The sequence below is a fragment of the Girardinichthys multiradiatus genome, chromosome 18 (genome assembly GCF_021462225.1).
Source record: "Girardinichthys multiradiatus isolate DD_20200921_A chromosome 18, DD_fGirMul_XY1, whole genome shotgun sequence".
NCBI lineage: Eukaryota > Metazoa > Chordata > Actinopteri > Cyprinodontiformes > Goodeidae > Girardinichthys > Girardinichthys multiradiatus.
This window is the reverse complement of record NC_061810.1, coordinates 27,019,634-27,041,251: the sequence shown is the minus strand read 5'-3', so window position 1 is coordinate 27,041,251 and position 21,618 is coordinate 27,019,634. Positions and strand designations below refer to the sequence as shown.

Sequence of the window (21,618 nt, the reverse complement as noted above, 5' to 3'; positions counted from 1 at the left end):
GTCTGGTATTTAAGAATTATATCCCTTTAAAAGAAGCTCTTCCCTTAAAATACATAATTTTATGTGCTAGCCTGGGGACATTTGTTATGATCAGTTCACCTGCTGTTCATTCACTAAGATCAAGGATAATTTTTAATTACACGCTTTACATTTTTTCTTCATGATGTAATTTTCTCCCGATTATAAACAGTATTTGTTCTAGGGTTGCAGAAAGATGACGTGGAATTAAGGAGTGTTACCCATCCTTTGTAGAGTGCAAATTTTTTATGATGTAAACAAGACCATGCTAAATAATGTCTACACTTTTTCCACCCATAATGTGACACATCCTGTGTGTGTGAACCTTCTAACAAATTGAGTCTTCTTTGGTGGAAGTTGACATCCGCCATCTTTAATTGATAATATTTACCCAGTCTAACTCCCAAAACTTCTCCAGATCTATCAGATTGTGAGCAAATCTCTGGTCAACAGTCCTTTTCATGACACCCCACAAATAGCTTTTCTCTTAGATGTAGTTTGACCTTGTTTTGACAGCCATTCCAAAACTTTTATATTCTTTGGCTGAAGGCAATTTTTGTTCTTTTGGATGTAGCCTTGGTCTCATTTTGATGAAAAATATGACACCTTGTCATCTTCAGCTCTGTAACAGACACCTGAAGGTTTTGGCTCACGGATATTTTGAGTTGTTCATGATTTTATCTATTTTGACGGAAAAAGTTTCCGCTAAAGGAATGTAATAACAGAGTTGCCACCACAATGCTCTACAGTGGGGATGCTAGGTTATTGGTGCTGAGCAGTGCCAAACGTACCTTTTTGAAACTTAGCTTAATACTTTTACAAATGCATTCTCCCGAAATGTTTCTGGGGTTTTAAGTGGAGACTGTTTGCTTCTTTTTTGGGAATGAAAAAAATGCCTCTGTTTTGCAAAAGTACTTTTTAGTTCAGACATAATGAAGATACGAGACAATGTTGCAGAATTTGACAGAAAGTCCTGCAGCTCCTTTAGTGTTAATGTCAGCCTTTTGGCCCCTGACCAGAGTTTTGGTGATGTTACAGTTGTCCCATATTTTCTCCAAGTATTAATAAGTACATTCACAGTGCTATGCTATACATACTTATTTAATTTCCCTTTGGGATTAATAAAGTATTTTTGAATTTGAATATAATATTAGGTATTGTTTTTGCACTCTTCCTGATTGACACATTTGAACGTCGAGGTCATGTCGATCCTTTATAACCTCCCTGCAAACTGTTGCTTTTAAATGCAAATGTCAGTAAAATCCTTCTGGGATAGCTGAACTTTACTTTCAGTTTTACAAATTATTCATTCACTATGGTCTTATTTTTTTACAAAGCTGAAATCTGACAATTTAACAGGATTTTGAAACCTTTTTTTTTTTTACATCTTCTGTATTTGAAATAAGTACAGACCTTTATATATTTGACAGTAAAACAATTAACATGAATGCATTCATTAATTCTATTAAAAAATAAATGGGTATTAAGACATTCTCCTAAATGTCTCCTGAGGCTCCGGTAGAGCCAGCACTCACTGGAGGAACCATATATCCCTTCATGCATGGGAATGCATTCAGATCCCCCAGGATGGGCTGACCATGACTGGATGTTTAAACATATGGAGCTGTTAGAACTTGATCATTTTTACTTTATTTTGTATGATTTTAAAAACTAAACACAATCATTCTTTTGGTAATTACAATATGCTTTATAACTCAAAGACATTAAAAGGCATTTCAGACAACCAGTTACAGTTTTTAAAGCAGTAGGAAGGAAGTGTATGATCGCATGATTGTCTGTAAGCTGGAGTTGTTAAGCCACACTCATTCCCCCCTCCTCAGTAGTACACAGATATTATGGGAACCAATATGAACACAAAGCACTTAAATGGCGCTTAAAGGAGTAGTTGTTGGTTTAAGGCATCAGGTTTGAGGGGGATTCTGTGTCTCTTTGGGTTAGATTAGCTCAAGTTTCGTTCATTACAGAAATTCATTCAGTGAACAGAAATGTAGGCTGTAATAAGGACAACTTAATGCAGTGATTCTGCTCTACCCTATTTCCTTCTAATAACTAAATAACAGGTATAGAAACTGAATACATTAACATACAATCGCATAAAAACATATATTAGAAAGACAAAACTGTCTGAATTCTCACACAAAAAGGAAAAAATATCAGTGCTTGGAAAATAAATAGAAACAGAACCATCAGTACAAAATGTGAAGTTTCTGCAAGGCATCTGAATGTCATATCTAAGGCAAAAAGTAACTTCATGACCTGACTGTTGGCAATGCATCAAATCAAACAATCACATCTGAAAAAATAAAAATATACAGAGAACAAAATGAGGATAAAATAGAAAAAGATTAACCAAACCAATTGTTCTTCTTTCATCTACAGAACACTGGGAGGTGAGAATATGAGTGATGTGTCTTTAAATGACTTACAGGTTTGTGTTTAAAGCATAAAAAGGTATAGCTAAAGACGTGAGGCGTCTCTTAACTTTCAGTGTGCAGACCGATACATAACAGAAAACGAAAAAAACTATTTACCGTCCTAAGCTCCTCTTTTATCACTAAGAAGCACGGAAACACTATCTGGTCATTTGTTTTTATAATTTTTTTTTATTTTAAATAAAGAAATATATACATAGACTATGGTATGTACACTAACTAAGCTGCATCAGAATGCTCTTCAGTGGATTGCTCTGCCTGAGGTGATGCTAATTCATACAGTGCTGGCCCCATTTAATAGCACCCATTGTAAGGAGACTTAAATTAAATGTATTTATTTTTCAGTAGAACAATTTTAAACTGAAAACCCAATCTTTAACTGTACATTTATTCAGAGGACTGACATGACCCAATGAAAACCTTTTAATAAGGTTGATTTTGTCTCTGGGGAACCATTATCCTGTTGAAGGACCCATGATGACCCAGTATTAATTTTCTGGGAGATTCCACCAGATTTTTATTTAAATTCTGGTGGTAATTCAAAAACCGTCCCACAGCATCACAGATCCTCCACCATTCTTTACCCTGGGCATGAGGTGCTTTTTATTTTTTTTCAATTGTCCTGAGGGATTGACAGCAATATAATCGTGTCCTTAGAAGAGCTAATTTAAATAAACAACTATCTAAAGGAAATGTGTTTTTCAGGTTGTAAGAAGTTTCTTGAATGGAAATAGATGTTCTCTCAAACATCTGGATTTTATTTATTTATTTATTTCTCTGAATAAATGGCCTTGAATTGAAAGCCTGGATTTTCAAGGCCAAATTATGCTACTGGAATAAAAGATTAATTTATTTTAAGGCTTTTACACGTCTTTATCAGGGGAGGCAATAAACGTGTCACGCTCTGATTTTAAAACAGATCCTGTCAGCTTTGTCAGCTCTCCATAGACAATCAGCAGTGTACAAGGCTTGCAGTAATGAGAGATGCAGTCAAAGCTTGGTAGGCAGATGATGGAGTTACATTATGGAGCTCGTGAATCGTGCTTCATTTGAGCTTGAGGGGGCAAAACATACAGCACAAAAAAAAAAAAAGATTTTACTTTGAACAGTTTAAGTGTCAGCTGATTATCTCCATGATGTAACTCTGGATGAAGGAGCTTTGGTTGAGGCTTGAAGGCATCTGGGGATCTGAGCCTGAGAGGGAACACCAGGAGCAGCTTTCAGGGAGTCTGCGCTCACTGCCTAACTTCTAACAATGCAGGTATTCATCACTCAGGAGGGTGAACACACACATTAACATACAGACAGGCACAAAGAGAGAGAATGATGTATTAGAGAACACGTTATCAGATCAGCAGAACAGTATTGTATCGGGTCCAGGATTAGATATTTACCTGTTCACTGGGTAGTTGTTTTTCTCCATTGACCCCCAGCAGAATCGCCTCCTCCGTATTGTCGTTCTTCATCTCCACCATAATCTTATCTTTGCTGGACTTCTCTTTAGTGCTTAGGTAGGACGAGAACATGCTCAAATCAGTAATAATAGCATAATGATGTCAGTCATTAGGAGGTCAGGGTGGTTATCGAACGGTACCTGATGTGGATATTATGCTTTTGTTTTTGCTGAAGTCGATCAATTCTGCATGTATCGATTGAACATCCTCAGAAAAAACTGGTTTGCCTCTTAGTTGCAGTGTAAAAGCAAATCATAATGTGGGCGCTGGTGGACTAATTGGTCAAGTGATTTATTAGTCTGTCATTAAAATGAAGCTGAGCCAATATAAAGAACACTTATTTTATGCTGAATATTTTACCCACATTCTCAAACCCCAAATATCATATTATGAGACCAGAGTTATAATCTGCTTTGTGTTTGTAACTTAGGCAAGTTTTGGGGTCATTTAAATATGTTTTAACTGGTGAGCAAAGAGCCCTTTCACTAGTCAATTTAGTTCAATTTAGTCCACGATGGTAGTGAACACCTCCCACCCCCTCGACGAGACTGTATCTGCTCTGAAGAGTTCCTTCAGCGGCAGGCTGCAGCATCCCAAGTGTGTGAGGGAGCGTTTCCGTCGCTTCTTTTTCCATTCAGCTGTCAGGCTATACAACAACAGCAGCAGAACTCAAGCACTTCACAGAGGCAATATGGTCAATTACTGTGCACACTTTTTTATATTGTCTAGAAAAATATCTATCTACTATCTATATATCTATATATACTCTTAAGTTGGTCAGGCTGTTTTAGTTTTAAGCATCTGGCATTCCGAGGTGAGTAAGTCTTCATCACTGCAGACAGCAAAGTGTAACGTGAGGTTAGGTGATATTCTTAACAGGTCATGATTGTGGTAACTGGGTAACAGTTGCGTTGATTGTGTAGCAGCGGTGGACATGTGGGATATGGCCTGTGAGAGCTGTAATGCGTATGTGGTAAAATGTTTTGACCTCCATTGCAGTCTGGCGTATTTGGCGATTAGTTTGTGTGTGCTACAGAGACAAAAGCATGGTAGAGCAAAGCCAGAGCTTTATTTTAATGTGGCATTATGTCTTTAAAACATAAAGTCAAGGCTTCCTTTAATAAAATATTTCCACTTAGGTTGTTGGATTTTTTTACGGATTTGAGTGCAATCTCTGTAAAACACTGTTTGCAAATAAAAATACAGAACTCCTGTTGTGTAACTCAAAGTTAACAGAAAATATTACTGGCAGAGGAGATGACTGAACTGATCACTAAGTTATTTTTTTGCCAAAACCTTACATCCAGAGTTTATGCCTTCTTCCATCCTTAAACACTGCTTGACCACTAATTCCAGACTGTACATTTTACACCCTTCCTCCTAATGAACTTGCACTATATAAAAATGAGGGATCAGGACTTGTTTCACAAAATGCACTTCATTTTTTTCACATTTAGACCGACTTAACAGTAGAAAGTTGTGTTGTTCCTTAGTGTAGAAAAGAAATTGGATTCCAAAGACTTAAGAAAATAAACGAACAAAACCTGGAGAATCCCATGTTTTACTCTAAATATATCTAACAAATACAAAATGCAACATAAGATCATTTTGTTCTTATTAAACTTACAAGTCCTGTTTTCCAGATCGATTGCAGATCTTGCCCTTTTTGTAGAGGAAGTAAAGCACGCTGCCCAAGATGGCCAGAAGCAGGATACAAATAATAATCACTGCAATGATAACACCATTGCTTCCTGTTAAAGAAAAAGTAGAAACATAAATCAGTGTAAGTGGACTTTTAAAAGAAATGACGTTCGGAAGTGGAAGAGTCCGATAACAGGTGTGGGTGCAACAGAAAGCATTCAGTAAAAAGACAGCAGTGCTGGCATCTTTCAGGTGATAAATCTGGCAGCCCAAAAAAAATAGGTGCAAAAGTTAAACGTCTGCAGGAGAAGAGGTGCATTTGAACTACAAAGAAAGAAAATCAGCATCACAACATGCACAGGAAGAGGTGAAGTTAATGAACAATGTTTTGTTCATCAGGAAAGAGGTGTCTGCTGGAGGAGACTCAGAAAGGTAATATGGTGGAGAAGCAAAAGAGTGCTTTTTGGTTTTTGGAGAGAATCTGTATGAACATGACATACAAACCTTGTTTGCCTTTCTCTGATGGTTTGGCTATTTCTGCTTTGACTGGGGAAAACCAAATGAGTACAGATATCAGTGGGTTTATGTATTTAATAACTGATATCAGCAGGCCTGATACTCACAGTCGCACACAAACAGGCATTTCAGTCATTCAGTATGAAAAAGCCAGACTTAAAGGATCTTATCTCTCCGAAGCTAAAAATCTAGTTCGAATCGTGGTCAGTGACTTGAGTCATTTCCCACAGTAGCCCTGTTTATTCTAAGTTCACAAGAGAGAAACATAAACCCAAAACAGCTTTCCTCTGAGGGGGTGGAAAGTTTCCTGGCAGGGCAAATGTCGAAAAAACGAGACAGAGAAAGAAAAGTCAGCATCCTGTAATGGGAGTGAAGAGGCTCACTGAGTGGATTTAAAGCATCTGACCCTTCAGTCCCGCTCATTTAAGCATGTTTGTGTTTGTGCATATGTCTGGACACCATATTGTTGACAGAAATGCTATACTGACAGCGCATAACATCCGTCTCAGTATTTTAAGTGAAATACAAATATGATTTCTTCATAATCATAATCTACAGCAAATGTAAGCGTAAAAATAGGCATAATGAACTATTTTTGTTAAATATATTTACCGGATAAAACTGCTGTAGGTGATTACTGCAACCTTCAGATAAGGCTATACAATTAATCAAATGTATATCTCATTCCAGATTACTACTTCAAACAATCGTCAAACGGTCATCAAACATAATGTAATTGACATTATGTTAAAATTAAAACCAGGTGGAAGTGAACTCTGAAATCTCTGCAGATCAATGGTGAATTAGTATGAGACACAGTATCCTCTAGACCATGTAAAACTGATGTACTGACAATTTAAAGTTCATTCCTATTTAATTTACTAGAAGAAACACATATGAGACATTTTATTTTACAAAAGTATTTAGAAATTATTGACAGGGACATTTTTAAGCACCTTACAGAAAATTTGCCAAATTATTTCTATTTGCTCAATGTCATAATGATGAGAGAAATTATTTTCTTTAAACCTTCTTTAAATTCAGATGTTTAAAATACCTTTCCTTAACATTTGGTAGGAATGCTTTTCAAAATGGATGACTTGGGCGAAACATTTTGTCTCTTTCGACAAACGTCTCGCAGTAGTTTGCTGTAATTTTGACCCATTTCTTCTGACAGAACTGGTGTAAATGAATCAGGCCTGTAGGTCACCTTGATTTAACAAACATTTTCAGCCCATAGATTTCTATGAGATTGAAGTCCAGACTTTCTGATGAACCCTCCAAAACATCGACCTTTTGTCACTTGCTATCCTTGTCCATTTGGAAGGACAATTTGAACAAAAGCTTTACCTTTCTGGCTGATGTGCTGAGATTTAGCTTCTTTCTTTATAATGGTTTCTATTTTGAGGAATGCATCAGTTTCCCATAAAACAAAATACCTAAACAATATGATGCTGCCATCCTCGAACTTCACAGTTGGGATGATTTTCTCATGCTGGCAAGTTTTCCCCACTTCCCTCCAAATGCAACGATTGCCCACTATGGCCAAACCTTGACATTTTAGTTTTATCAGACCACAGGACATGTCTCCAAGAATCAAATTCTTTTGAGCGTATTTAGCACATTTAAAAAACTGTAGTCTGTTGTTTTTTTGTGTTGCTTTGGGGTAATGTAGCACTCCTTTTATTGTGACAAATAAGACGCTCTTACCAGCCTCAGCCAACATCTTCACAAGGTTTTTTGCTTGTTTTTCGGGATTGATTAAAACATGTCCCTTTTTGGGACACAGAAAACATCTCTGTCCTGAACAATGTGATGGCTGGGCATTCCCATGATGCGTATACTTACATATAACTTTAGACTTATGGATATCTATAATTATTTTTCTTTATACCTTAGTTGTTGTAGTATTTATTAGTATTTTTTTTTTCATAACTTTCTTTTGATTTTTTTCAGACAGGTATCCCGTGTATTTGAGGTGTTGCCTCCAGTTAATTCAAATATAGTGGATTATCATATCAGAAGCTCACAAAGCCATAACATCTAGTTTTAAGGTAAAGTAATCATATTGTCATTATTCTGGCATCAGCAAATAGAAATACAGTTGGTAATTCTAATTGACCTGAAACAGGAAACATTTAGTCTGATCCGATGTCAGTCAGTGAAAGAAAACGGCTTATGACTCTTATTGCAGTGTATCTGATTTCAGATGCATTTATAAAGAAACTATTTGTTAAAAGAAAAATGTCTGTTAATTGGGATTAAACCTAGTTCTTTTGATGCATACATGTAACATATTACCAAACAAAATTATAAATATTCGTGTTTCAGGGGCAGCCCTGCGTTTCTTACTCTTTAAATATCCCAGAAAATCACCAGAACAAATAAAGCGAAATTTCATTCTGGACAGACAGATGAAGACCTTTGAAAACACCGTCTCTGTCTTTCTGAACTCCAGTGAGATTCAGTTTTCCTCGATTGGAGCTAAACAGGCACAAAGCGACTGGTCTTACCTGTGGATCTGGGACTAGCAGCGTTGGTGGTTGTGCTTGTATTGATGGTTGTGTTGGCTGCTGCAATGGTTGTTGTAGAGATTGTTGTAGTGGTGGTTGCTGGTGTGGTGGTGTGTTTAGCTGAAAGGGGGTAGGGGGCACAAATAGGAATACACTCCACATTACAACATCAGGGGAAAAGGAGGGGGTCACATCAACAGGTGAACGGCTTTATGGTGTCTCTTTTGCAAAGAGAACACACGGTGAAGTGCTCCAGTTAACAGGCAACACTTTACAAGACATCACAGAGAGTTTATGACCTTCAGACAAAGATTACAAAACAAACACAGACAAGAAGGGGAAGGACAGATGGAGAGGGAGGAAGAAAGATGCATCTACACACATGTGAATGCAGTGGGTGGACAACAGGCATGATCCAGGCACTCACTGATTGTGGCTTTGATGTTGTATGTAACCGAGTCTGTGCCGAAGTCATTTGAGGAGTTGCAGAAAACGGTCATGTCCGAAGTGACTTTGACTTTGACTACACTCTTAGCGCCCACCTCGGTCTTAGTTTGAGATGCGGAACTGATGACCTGCCACAAACACACATTTCAAGACTGAACAGTGTGGTCACAAAGAAAATGGTAAGATTTGCAGAAAAGAACACTGTACACTATTTTAAAAAAGCATATAAAATAGGCACTGATTCACACAATATCAGTTTCCCATTTTATTACATTATATACACAACCTGGGTTGTATTTTGCATCAGAGTATCAAGTCTGATAAGCTGTCCTGTTCATACTGAAGCAAGGCATCCTCCACACCATGATTTTGCCACCAAAATATTTCACAGTGGGGACTGACGGAACCATAATGGAGTCAGGTTTGTTTACTATTTAATTTTGACGACTGTTATTTAAAACCAACAGGCTACTGTGGAAAAAGCATCTTCCTGCATGCCTGACGGGTATCATGCAGAGGAGTTCTTGGTCTGAAACTTTATAAAGGTGGATCAATTTCAAAGAAACATTCCAACAAATGTCCAAAGGGACATTAATGTCCTTTCCTCTAGTACACACACTCCGGCATACTCTTGCACACTCCTACACACACCTGCATACAGTTGTGTGTAGAAGTGCCGAGAGTGTTTTGTTTTTTTGTTGTTTTTTTTTTGCCGCCCTCAGCCTTTTCTGTTTCTCTTCTTTTACTTCGAGTCAGACAAAAAGCCATAGACAGAGCAACAGGTTTACATTTGCATCAGGGTCCTACACTGTTGCATTGTTTGTGTCGCATACAAATCACGTTACATTACTTTTTCAGACTGTGCAGCCATCTTGCTATAAGGATCCCACCTACATTGAGATGGTACTCAATTGAAGTGGAAAATGACCTGAAACGTGTAGAGTCAAGTAGAGCCGAGTCAAGTTGAGCCGAGTGGTTACTAATGGAAAAGAATCAGGAATAAATCAATGTCTTTAAATTCACCCAACAATTGTTTCTTTGTTAGATCCGACTAGTTTGCATTCTGACTAAAAGCTTTACATTGTTTGGCTTTTGTCATAATGGACCTCATCACTCAAACCTTCAGGAGTCCGGCCAGATAACTGAATCCTTTTTGCCAGTATGTTGGACTAAGAGATATTTCTTAGTAGTACCTTTCCATCAGAGGTAGTCCAAGTTATTTTGGGAGAAGGGTAGCCTCTGACATGGCAGCTCAGTTCAACATCCTTCTCAGCAGTCTCTTTCTCATTGAAATCTTTTTCTGTTATTTCTGGTGGGCCTGCAGAAAGAAAGCCATGAAAAAAAAAAAACTTGAATGGTTTCAACTTAGAAGTAAAAATGAATAAAATATAACAAACCCTAAAAAAAATAACAAATGGTTCCAAATAAGCTATTTTTGTTGTCTAGCTCACCCTGAACGTTCACTTGTAGTGAGCCGTTGGTTTGCATTCCTGGAATCTCAGGTGCTGTCACTACACAAATGTACATTCCTGCATGGTCATATGTTACATCCTTCAGGCTTAAATGGTGACCCTTTGAAACTTCCTTTCCATTCTGCAGAAAAAAACACGTCAAGCTCACTCGCTGCCATAAGCATATGTCATTGATTCCTAATGCATCAGACTTCTGTTTTTTTTTTCAGTAAAAGACCAAACAGTTATCATCGGCAAGCTTGTGTAGGTGCAACATTATCTGATGCATGCAATTGTTTTGCTACTGTGTGTGAAACTACATCACACTGTTACCTTAAGCCAAGTTGTGTCGGTGTGGAGAGAAGATAAAGCATTGCAGCTGGCTGTGAACTCTTTTTTCTGGACCACCAAAGCAGTTCCTTTAGGTTCAACAACAGCCTCATCCAGATCTATACAACAGGTAAAGTATTTAATACTGAATAAGTCTAATTTTATGTTCTAATCATCAGATAATATCAAAATGAAGTCCTTACAGTTGACAAACACTGTGGTGTTGGTTGACAATTCCTCAAAGGTGTCCAAGTCCATTACATTGCACTGGTAAACACCACTATTCAGACGAGTAACTTTCTCCAGCACCGCTGTAGTTTCACCCAATCTCTGAGACTTCAAAACCCAACAACAATCTTACCAAAGATAATGCGACCACATACAAGATGTTATTCAAGTATTAGGAACAAATACAATTAGAAAATGGACTTAAAGGTTTCTCTTGGTCAGTGCATATTTAACAGGGGGCTCAATAAATTAGATTACCATTGAAAAATGAATTAATATTTTTATAAGTAAAACTCATATGAATTCATAATAAATAGTGATATACTTTAATGCTGTTAATTTTGGTGATCATGGCTTACAGCTAATGAAAACCTGAGTTTAGTTTCTCAAAAACCTTTGATAATACATTAGACCAATAAAAAACAGAAATACCAGCCTCCTACAAAGTATGTCTATGTACTGTACAGTATACTGTACACATGCAACACTAGAATGGGGATCCTGCATTAATTACTGCATCGGTGCGGCGACACATGGAGAAGTTCAGCTTGTGGCTCTCCTGAGGTGTCCAGGAAGTCCAGGTTACATTAATATTGGCCATCAGGTGGGGTGCGCCGGTGGCCCAGGGGTTAGGTGTGCAACACATGTACGGAAACTGCAGCCCGTTGACCTTTGCTGCATGTCTTCCCCTCTCTCTCCACCCTATTAGCTAAATAAATAAATTTTGGCCTTTAGCTAACCTGCATTGTTGGTTCTGGTATCTCTAATCTTCCTTTTGACATTACTCTCTAGTTTCTCTGCGGGGTTGAGGTCAGAGCTAGTCTATGACTCGTCATCAGTGATACCATGGTCATTAAAGTAGGCATACTTTTGCCAGGTCCTTTTCATAGAGTTTGTGAGCAGAGGGAAACGTGACATGCTGAAAAGTGTCCTCTCAGGCGGCTATGCTGACTCTGTGCTTGATCAAACACAGTGGACCAACACCAGAATATGGCATGGCTCCCCGAATCATCAGTTACTGAACAAACTTTGACTCTTGAAGCTCTGACTCCAGCTGCAGTCCACACCTTGTGAATCACCCCTAAACTCTTGAATGGGCTTTTCTGTACCGTCCTCTCATCACTGCAATTATCCCTGTTACTTTTTAACCTTTTTATCCCACAGTTTTTCCCTCCACTCAACTTTCCATTAATACTGTTTGATACAGCCTTCTGTGAGCTGCCAGCTTCTTTAGCAATGACCTTTTGTGGCTTCCTCTCATTTCAGAGGGTGTCAGTGACAGACCGCTGGACAACTGTTGAGTCAGGAGTCTTCCTTATGATTGTGTAGGCCATAACATGTCCATAGCGTAAAATTTCTTTATAATATTTTTTTTTAAATGTTCTTATGTAATATTAAAATTTTCTGGGGAACTGGACTTTGGGTTTAATTTGCTGTCGGCTGTAAACATCAAATTAGAAGAGATAAACAGTGTATGATGAATCCATATAAAATTAAAATTGCTGAGAATGGAGAGAATCACATTACTTAATTGATTTTCTTACATCCTTCTTAATTGTGAACTCTTGGGATGGTCTATTCCCGTCACAGCTGCAGTGGAGCTCCACAGTGTCACCTTCCCTAATTTTACCCTTTGGGGAGTCAACCGACATATGTACTGCAGTGGGAGGATCTGAAACAAAAACAAAAAGGTCAGACCACAACTGTAAACTTCTAAGTAGCAAGGTTCAAAACTTTTACGTGAAACAAAATCTATAATGCCTGTCATATTATAGTAATGTAGGTCTCAAAAGTTATTAGGTGACAGAAAACTGAATGACATTTATAACTTTTTTTAGTGTTGTGGAAGGTTTTGATAACTTCACTCTCCATCATTTCAGCAGAAAAGTTAGCTGGAAGGGGCAAAGGGTTTATTTTGCTTCTTTTCTGAAGAAACTGTTAGGAAAAAGTCCAAGACTCTGAAAAAGCTCCTCTCAGATTATAAAATTCACAGACAAAACTGAATCAAACAAACCTAAGGTGCATCTTTGTAACAAAAATGTTTCATCTATGATATATAACTAATGCATTGGTAGGTGATCTTCAAAACTGATTATTGTTATAACACTTGAAATGCACACAAAGTGTCCAGAGCTGTTCAGCTGTCACATGGAATCATTTACATCATTTAAAAGTCTTTATTCAACTCTGTCTCGGCTCTGAAGAACAGAACCTGGACTGGATCATCGTCTATTGCCAGAACACTTTCAAGGTTTGGGTCACTCACAGTAGACAGTGATGTTTATATGTTCAGTTTCAGTCATCTTTGCAGTTCCAGGAACAAAGTATTTGGCCTCGCAGTAGAACGCCGCTTTTTTGTCCTCTTTCTTCACCTTCATAGTGAGGACACAATTGACCGAATATAAACCACTTGATTCGGTGGTGACGCTGTGCACTATGTCCACCACTGGAAGACAAAAACATTTGCAAACACCAGAGACATAATAAGGTAGCCATTACATAGCTCATAGTAAGCTTATGTGCAGACATCGTATGGTCAATTCATTAAAAAGGAAAATATGGCGCAGTGTTGGTCGTGTATTGGTTTAGCGCATGACCACATATAGACGCTATAGTACTCAAAGCGGCCGTCCCAGGTTCAAGTCCTGGACCCGGCGACGTTTGCCGAATGTCTCCCCTTCTCTTTGCCCCTCCTTCCTGTCTACCTACTATCAAAAAGAAAGGCCTCTACTGCCGAAAAAAGAAAAATATTGTTATACAGTTGTGTGTATTGTTATGTTGTTGTTGTAGGATTGACCTGTCGATACTGTACTACAAACAATGCAGTGTACAGTGTTTTAATGGTATTTCAACAGTGAAAAAAATGACACCCCACTAAACATTCTGTAAGTATTTTGTTTTTTAAAAAGATGTCTATTTTAGAGAGAATTTAATTTAATTACAGATAAACACCACTATGTTGTTTTACACAATAAACATAACATATCAACAAAATGTGTTTTCTAGCTGAGGAAAAAAAGTTAGGACACCCTACCCCCCAGCAGGTAGTTTTTACCACCTTTGACTGAAATAACTTCAGTGAGGAGCATCTTGTAGCGACCCACCAGGCTCTGACATCAGTCCAGGAACATCTGCTTTACTCCTCACTGTCAGCTGTGAGATGTTTGAGGCGTTTCTTGTATATTCAGCTTGTTTCAGGTCATCTGATCAACATGGTGGATTCTATGATGGTGAGCTGGTAAGGTATGCTGCAGTAAGGCCTCCCCACACCATGACACATCCACCTCTATGCTTCACAGTTGGCACTGATGGTCTTTTCCTGCAATGCCCTTCATTCCAAAAATGTCCTCTGTTCTATTGTCAAAATTATTCAATTTTTAACTTAACTTATGTCCAAAGAACCTTAGTCTGCGGTAGGTCCCAGAAAGACATTTAAGGGTTTTTGGAGGCTTCTTTTGTGATACGATATATTTAAGTTGGAATAAGTATTGGGCTATCCTAATTTACTTTTTAACAGTGTTGCTAAAATAGATCTTAATCATTTATGTTTTAAAATATGTTAGAACAACACAAAGGCAAGTGTTTTTATTTTTTAGGAGCCCACAAGGATTGTTAGGTTGTTTTTTGGCTAATGTAAGAGGACCTTTGTGTTCATTTTTCATAAGCAGTTGTTTTGGCCTTGAAACTCTCCCATGCATACCATTTCTGTCCAGTGTCTTTATTATTGCTGAATCATGAACACTGATTTAACTGGTCCAAGCGAGGTTTGCTGTGGTTGAGATGTGGTTCAGGGTTCTTTTGTGAACTCCTAAATGAGTTGTTGAGGCGTTTTTGGAGGAAATGTGATGGGCACGCCATTGGTTTACCACTGTTTCATGTTTTCTCCATTTATGCATAATGGTTTGCTGGAGTCCCAGTACCTCTGTAATGGGTTTGGAGCTCTTTCCAGACTGATACATCTGATCAGTGACTTTGTTTATCATCTTTTCTTGAATTTCTTTAAAACTCAGCATGGTGTATTGCTTTTTGAGATTTCTTAGCTTACTTCCTGTTGTCGGACAGGTTCTATTTAAATTATTTCTTGCATCTACAGGTCTGGCGTTAATCAGGCCTAGGTTTTTTTAGTGAAATTGCTCTCACTAACCAAATGTGTATCTTTATATGACTATATATCTTGCAACTTAAAACTTAAAATAAAAACAAATGAGTCTAGAGAAGTACTGTGTTTTTACCACATGAAGCACATATTAAAATACTACAACTAAAAGTAGACTTAGCTGTGTGCCTCACCGTCTGGAATATTGCGCAGCGGCATGTTGTTTCTGTACCAAGTAATGCTTGGTTTGGGATATCCATTTTTCACTTCACAAGTGCCAATCTATATAAAGGGGGCAAGCACAACATGAGGAGGTTGTCTGATAGGTTTTTTCAATTATTTTCAACGATTCATCTTTGTGGTCAAAGACCGATTTACCTTTGAAGGTGGATCACTAACTGATATTCCCTTTTTCACACCTTCGATTGTGGGAAACTCTGGTGTTTCTGAAGGAAAAAGAAAAAAAACGATGTAAAAGAAAGAAAGACTTTTGACATTCTGTCGGGTCATCACCACACCTACAAGTGTCAATAGTCTGATACTCTAATGTAAATCCAAATTTAAAAGACATTATGAACTGAGTAATTTGCCCAAATCCATCTTTAACTGTGTTAATCTCTCAGCAATCAGAATGCAGCAAATCTTACTAAACACTCTCAGCTGTGTCCGTCCCTCCCCGGTCCCATCTGTAAGGCTCTTGACGTGACAGATGAACTCCACCTCATCACTCAGCTGTACATCCCTGATTGTCAGCACCACCTCTCCGGGGGTTCCGGTGTTGTTCACCGTGAGCCGATCAGTGTACGGAGTGTTTTTCTCCACAGTGTGATGAAGGCTTTCCAGGTGGTAGATTTTTTGACTGTAACTTGGACTCTCCACCTGCAGGTTCACACAGATCAGTGTGCATGTAAGGACAGCTTATATCTCTCTCTGGATGTCTACAGTAAAGATTTGATGAAACTCACATAGAACCACTCTATGATTATGCCACCGCTGCTGCCGATGCCATCATCCGACGTGAACCTGCAAGTGATCTGAGCTGCGTCTCCCAGAAAAGCTTCCACTTTATCCTTCATGGTTACCTCCACAGCGGCCCTAGCTGAAGGAGAAAAGGGGAATGCGGTTGTTCTTTTATGTCTGCTTTCCAAAACTCAGTTCTCATTTAACGTTGAATATGTTGTTTTCAAAACACCAAAAGACATACAGTTTGTTGAAACCTCTCTTATTCACAATCATGGCTGTAGTTTTTCCTATAAGTCCACCATATGTTGCACAGAACAAGTCAACATTGGATAATCTGCAACTAAAAACTCCAAGGTAAGATAATGAAATAATATATTTTCCAAATGACCCCACATAAGTGTTCTAATGGGATTTATATGATATTAAATAATTGTATTGCTTAAGGTTTTATATATTTGAATGCTTTCATCAATTGTTCATTTTCTTTGCCTAACATAAAATATCTTTAATGTGCCGAATATAAGATGTACCGATTGCATTCGGTTTATCTTTAAACTTAATGCTTATCTTTAATGACCCAAATGCTGAAAGCAATTTCAGAATCAGGGAATTCAAAAATAGGAAACAAGCTGTCTTGAGCTGCAGTGTTTTGCAAAAGTATTCGTAACCAATGAAACTTAAAATTCATGTTTATGATTTTGAATTATAGGCCAACACAAAGAGCAAAAATGTGAAGTGAAAGAATTTCTTTATATTTTCTTTACAAATTAAAAACTGAAAAGTGAGGCATGCATTTGTGTTTAGCCCCCTTTGGTCCATCTTTTGCTATTGTTGCAGCTGCAAGTATTTTAGCGTGTGTCCAGACCAGCTAGACACGGGTAGATACAGAACCTTTGCCTATTCTTCTTTGCCAAAAACTAATAACACAACATCTGCAAACATCTACTTTCTGATCTTGCCACAGCTTCTCACTTATACTCACGTCTGAACTTTGATTGGTCCAATCTAACACATAAATGCTTTGATGTAATGCATTCTGTTGTAGCTCTGGTTGTTTGTTTAGATTCACTGTCCTGCTTAAAGGCAAACCTCTACTGGAGTCTTATACAGCCTTTAATGGCTTTTCTTCCTGTGATGGCCTGTTTTCAGCTACCTCAATCATCTCATAAACTCTGGCCAGCTTCCCTGCCCCCGCCAAAGCATAGTCTCCCCATATTATTATGCTGCTACCACCATGTTTCACAGTAGTGTTGGTGTGTTCAGGGTGATGTGCACGGTTAGTTCTCTGCTGCAGATAGGGTTGTACATGAAAGCCACATACTTCAGTGGTATTAAATCCTAATAAATTACATTCCAGTTTATGATAGTAACGTGACAAAATGTGAAAAGCTAAAATGGAAGCTCTTGATTCATTCTGTAAACAAGCAAGTGTTGAGACTCCCCAGGATTATCATCTTTATAGGACCCGAACTGTTTTTCTCTAACATTTTTGCATACACAAACTCAAGGGAGACATGAGATTTAGTAAAAAGGAAGAAAGTCATAGTCGGCAAAAGAAGAGGAGAGCGATGCTATGATAGGAATGAGAAGCCCACCCATGTCCACTTAAATGTGCCGCATTTAAACACGGCACCCTCACAGAAGAAAGGCCTGATTTACAGGCAGTATAGAAGCACCACTGTTCCTTCATAATCTGTCTGTGAGAACCAGCTATAGGGTCTCCTACATTGACACATCATTTTAGTCTATGAGGGGACCCTCAAGTACACTTGGAGCAACATTGTTTGAATAAATGTATAGGAGTTCAGAGTAGAGAAGAAGCCTGGACCTTAAGAGGTTTATAGCTATAAATTGCTGCTATACAGAACTCTGTGAAAATCACCTTAATGGGCAAGAACATGTCATTTTATGGCCACCAGATTTGCCCTTTGTCTTTTAAAAGATGTCTTTGTGACTAACTTTTGTGTGAATGAATATGCTATTTTTAATCCTGATTAATTTCTTGCTTCATTGCCTGGTACGCACTAGATCAACAGTAGAGAACAAAGTAATCAATTTCAAAAGAAATACAATAAAAAACTAAAGTTAATCAAAACGTTCTGTTTTACTGGAAGAAAATATAAACAAGCTCTGAAGATTTTCCTCAGTATAATATGTTTTTCCTGTAATTATGGCAATATATGAAACACGTTTATGCTTTACTTCGTTCCTGAAAGAATCTTCTAGTTTCTGCCACAAAACAACTCAACATAAATTCTTCCCTCTTACGGCATTAGCCCACCTGTCTCTCACACAGCTGTGTGTCGCTGTTTTCTCCTGGCTAATGGAGCTGAATGGATGCTTTCCTGGTAAAGAAATCCAATTAGTTTCTAGGACATAGACATTTCCTGGCCATTAACAATCGTGGGGCAGTGCTCTTCTGACTTGCCAGATCCCAAACCCCCCATCTGTGAACTGCAGAACCTGCAAGAAAAGCCCTACTCTTCAAAAACACCATCACATCTGACAGCTACATCACATTTCATTTGGAATTTGATCAGCATTAATGTCGACAAGCATCTGTCAGAGGTACTGCAGGAGCTGGTATCAACTCCTAATGCTATAAACACACATTGAACTAGAAACCTGCAAGCAGCTTTGAAGGCCCTCGCACCCCTCAGCGCAACTCGGGCTGTTGAGCGACCGCAGGAGCCTGGCATCGCCTCCTACATACGATGACACTGCGTCACTTCAACACGTCGCCAGTAGGTGGCACTTTGAGCAACATGTCATATAATCTTCGGTCATGCAGAGTTTCAGTCTGGCAAAAAGCATTCAAAATTTCGAGTAAATCTGACCTTCCAGATGGAAGCTGCACTCACTTGTTTGTTTGTGGGCGGTGCTAAAACGACATAATCGATTGACTGTCAAAATGTCCATCATTAACTCATGATCATGTATACTACATTTCAAGTGGATCCGATGATGTGTGAGGGAGATTTAGCCCTTGAAGTGTCTTAGGGGGCGCTATTGATCCAAATTTAAATGTAATATAATAGAGCTGTTTGGGGGATGACAAAGATCAAGCATATTCATTTTGGAGTGAATCGGACCATGCATGTGTAATTTAGAGCCAAACGTATGGCCGTGGCGTGACATCAGAATTCGCCACGCCATCATATTCACACCCTCCAGCTAAAGCAGTAAGTACTGTCGACTGTCTAAGACCATCATATTATCTGTTACTTGGGACATTTTCACATTGATTAGGTGAAGAACATCAAACATTGACTCTGTAAAGGAAAACTTGCTACTTCCTGTTCTCAGGGGGCGGGGCTTCGATGATGTCAGCATCTGATCAGTGAATATTGTTGAGGCCTAGAGGCAGATCAATCCCAGAAGGTTTCATTTGTCTGTGACTTTCCTTGTAGGAGCTACATCAATTTAGTGTTTTATGGTGAGAAGTCATATTTTGAGGCGGGGCCACGCCCACACGCTTTCATGTATCAAACAGCTTTTGATAACTTTTGATCCCCAATCCCTTAAGAGTTTACTGAGTGATTTTCAAGTCTCTAAGTCAAAAGCTGTAGGAGGAGTTCGCTCAGATATGCGGGTTAGAAACGGCCAAAACAGGGTCAAAATGGCAACTTCAATCCAAAATGGCCGCCTTCCTGTGGGGTTTGGACCAATGCTCCAAGATACTTTTTTGTAGGTCCTAAGAAGTGACATATGTGTACCGAATTTCACAATCCTCGGTCAAAGCATGTCTTGGGGCTGATTTTTTGAAATATTCTAGCTGTGGACGAATTAAGCCACGCCCACCGAATATGTCATCAGATCTTTGTGGGGGACTGGACAAGGTTCAATCACATTGAATGTGATGCAGATCAGATGATCTATGTGGAAATTAGAGGCAAACGTATGGCCATGGCGTGACGTCTGAATTTGTGGCGCCGCCACGGCCACGCCCTTTTATGAAAAGACACTGTGCCTCAAACGAAGTTAGACCCACTAGTTATCTGTCTTCTGACACACCTTCAAGTTGATTGGGTCAAGAGGGTCAGAGAGGCAACTTTCCAAGTGAAAAAAGTGACTTCCTGTTCTGAGGGGGCGTGGCTTTGATTATGTCAGCATATGACCCCATAGGATTGTCGGGAACCCGAAGGTCCTCCTTGCTGCCAACTTTGGTGTGATTTGGAATTTTTTTGGGAAAGTTATTGCAATTTTTCACTTTCGGCGTGAACGCCAAGTTCGTGCCCCGGCCACGCCCCCTAAACATGGCCAAAAACTCACGATTTTGATAACTTTTAATCCCGCATCCCTTAACTGCATGTAGACGAAATATGAAGCCGATAGCTCAAAATCCCTAGGAGGAGTTCGTTAAAGTTCGAGGTGAGTAAAAGTGAAAAACGGGCAAAAATCGGCCTTTAATCCAAAATGGCCGACTTCCTGTGCATTTTAGGACATACCCCCAAGATACTTTTTTTCTTGGTTGTAGGAGTTCTAGCATTGTGCCGAATTTCAGATCTGTACGACTTACGGTTCGGCCTATCTCACGTTTGGGGGCGTGGCTAAGTGGTTTGGCCACGCCCTTGGGCCTAATAATATAGACCTAATCAGTGTGACAGAGCTCAGCATCTTTTTTCTTGGTAGCAGCCTTTTAAGTTTCAAACACATCTGGCAACAAAAACTATTATCTCCTTTGAAAGGACACTTGCATGGACTGCATGGCCTCATATTGAATGTGGAGAAAAACTGTTCTCAGCATCTTTCTATCATATTTCTCAAATAATGAATAGGTCAGAAGTTGAAATCGTCCAGTGACGGGTAAAAAAAATTAGAAATCCAATCTTTTATCTGTAAAGTCACCATAGTGCACTATATTTAAGTGCAACAACTGTTGTTGGTGTGTAGTTGAGAAACAAGTGGTAACAGGTATAAATCAATATCGACTAAAATATCAGTCTGTTGGAGCTTTACTATTTGATGAGAAACTTACCACAAAATCTCTGATCAGTGCATCTTTAGTGTGATGATAACGAACTTTAATGATGTTGCTTAACTTATCAGCCACTCACTCACATACTGTTAAAAATCAGCGGCTCATTAGATGTGTAGTTTCTTGTTTATGAGGTACAAAAGAAAGCCAATTAATTTTCCCCGTGACCACTTATTCCTGCAACAGATGGTGTAGCCAACACAAAAACTCTGGTTCAAATTTCACCAAACAGCCTTTTTTTAAAGTTTAGTCAGTGCTGTGACTGTTTACCTAAGTAGTTGCTTGGCAATCCTTTGCATCTTTAATTTATCATAATTTTCCAGAATGAGATTTGTATATAAAAAAAAATCTCTATAAGCTAAATCAGCCTTTTTCCCTTTAGCTGAAAATAGAAAAGCAATGTAATCCTTTCAGGCCAAAGGAATGTTCACAAAATACAACAATAAAATAACTCTCTGGAACAAGAAGGTATTTCACAGCTTTTATTGTTAAAAATGTTAAATTAGGCTTGACAAGATGCGTTGAAAACA

General features: G+C 38.6%; 1 protein-coding gene across 2 annotated transcripts in view; it reads right to left on the bottom strand.

Moving 5' to 3' along the window:
- Window positions 1-1,648: 1,648 nt before the first annotated feature.
- Window positions 1,649-21,618, bottom strand: part of mcamb (melanoma cell adhesion molecule b) — a 60,463-nt gene continuing 40,493 nt past the window's right edge. Inside the window, exons 2-17 of one of the 2 annotated variants that reach the window (XM_047391743.1) lie at window positions 16,113-16,246; window positions 15,795-16,026; window positions 15,526-15,593; window positions 15,342-15,429; window positions 13,318-13,497; window positions 12,596-12,723; window positions 11,027-11,159; window positions 10,827-10,942; window positions 10,494-10,635; window positions 10,236-10,360; window positions 9,023-9,170; window positions 8,596-8,715; window positions 6,071-6,112; window positions 5,553-5,676; window positions 3,866-3,977; window positions 1,649-3,742 (exon numbers count right to left, since the gene is read on the bottom strand). In XM_047391743.1, the coding sequence (XP_047247699.1) occupies window positions 3,740-3,742; window positions 3,866-3,977; window positions 5,553-5,676; window positions 6,071-6,112; window positions 8,596-8,715; window positions 9,023-9,170; window positions 10,236-10,360; window positions 10,494-10,635; window positions 10,827-10,942; window positions 11,027-11,159; window positions 12,596-12,723; window positions 13,318-13,497; window positions 15,342-15,429; window positions 15,526-15,593; window positions 15,795-16,026; window positions 16,113-16,246 (1,895 nt within the window). In that variant the 3' untranslated portion in view covers window positions 1,649-3,739. The remainder of the gene's footprint in view (window positions 3,743-3,865; window positions 3,978-5,552; window positions 5,677-6,070; window positions 6,113-8,595; window positions 8,716-9,022; window positions 9,171-10,235; window positions 10,361-10,493; window positions 10,636-10,826; window positions 10,943-11,026; window positions 11,160-12,595; window positions 12,724-13,317; window positions 13,498-15,341; window positions 15,430-15,525; window positions 15,594-15,794; window positions 16,027-16,112; window positions 16,247-21,618) is intronic. The other variant, XM_047391744.1, reaches the window with a different exon arrangement.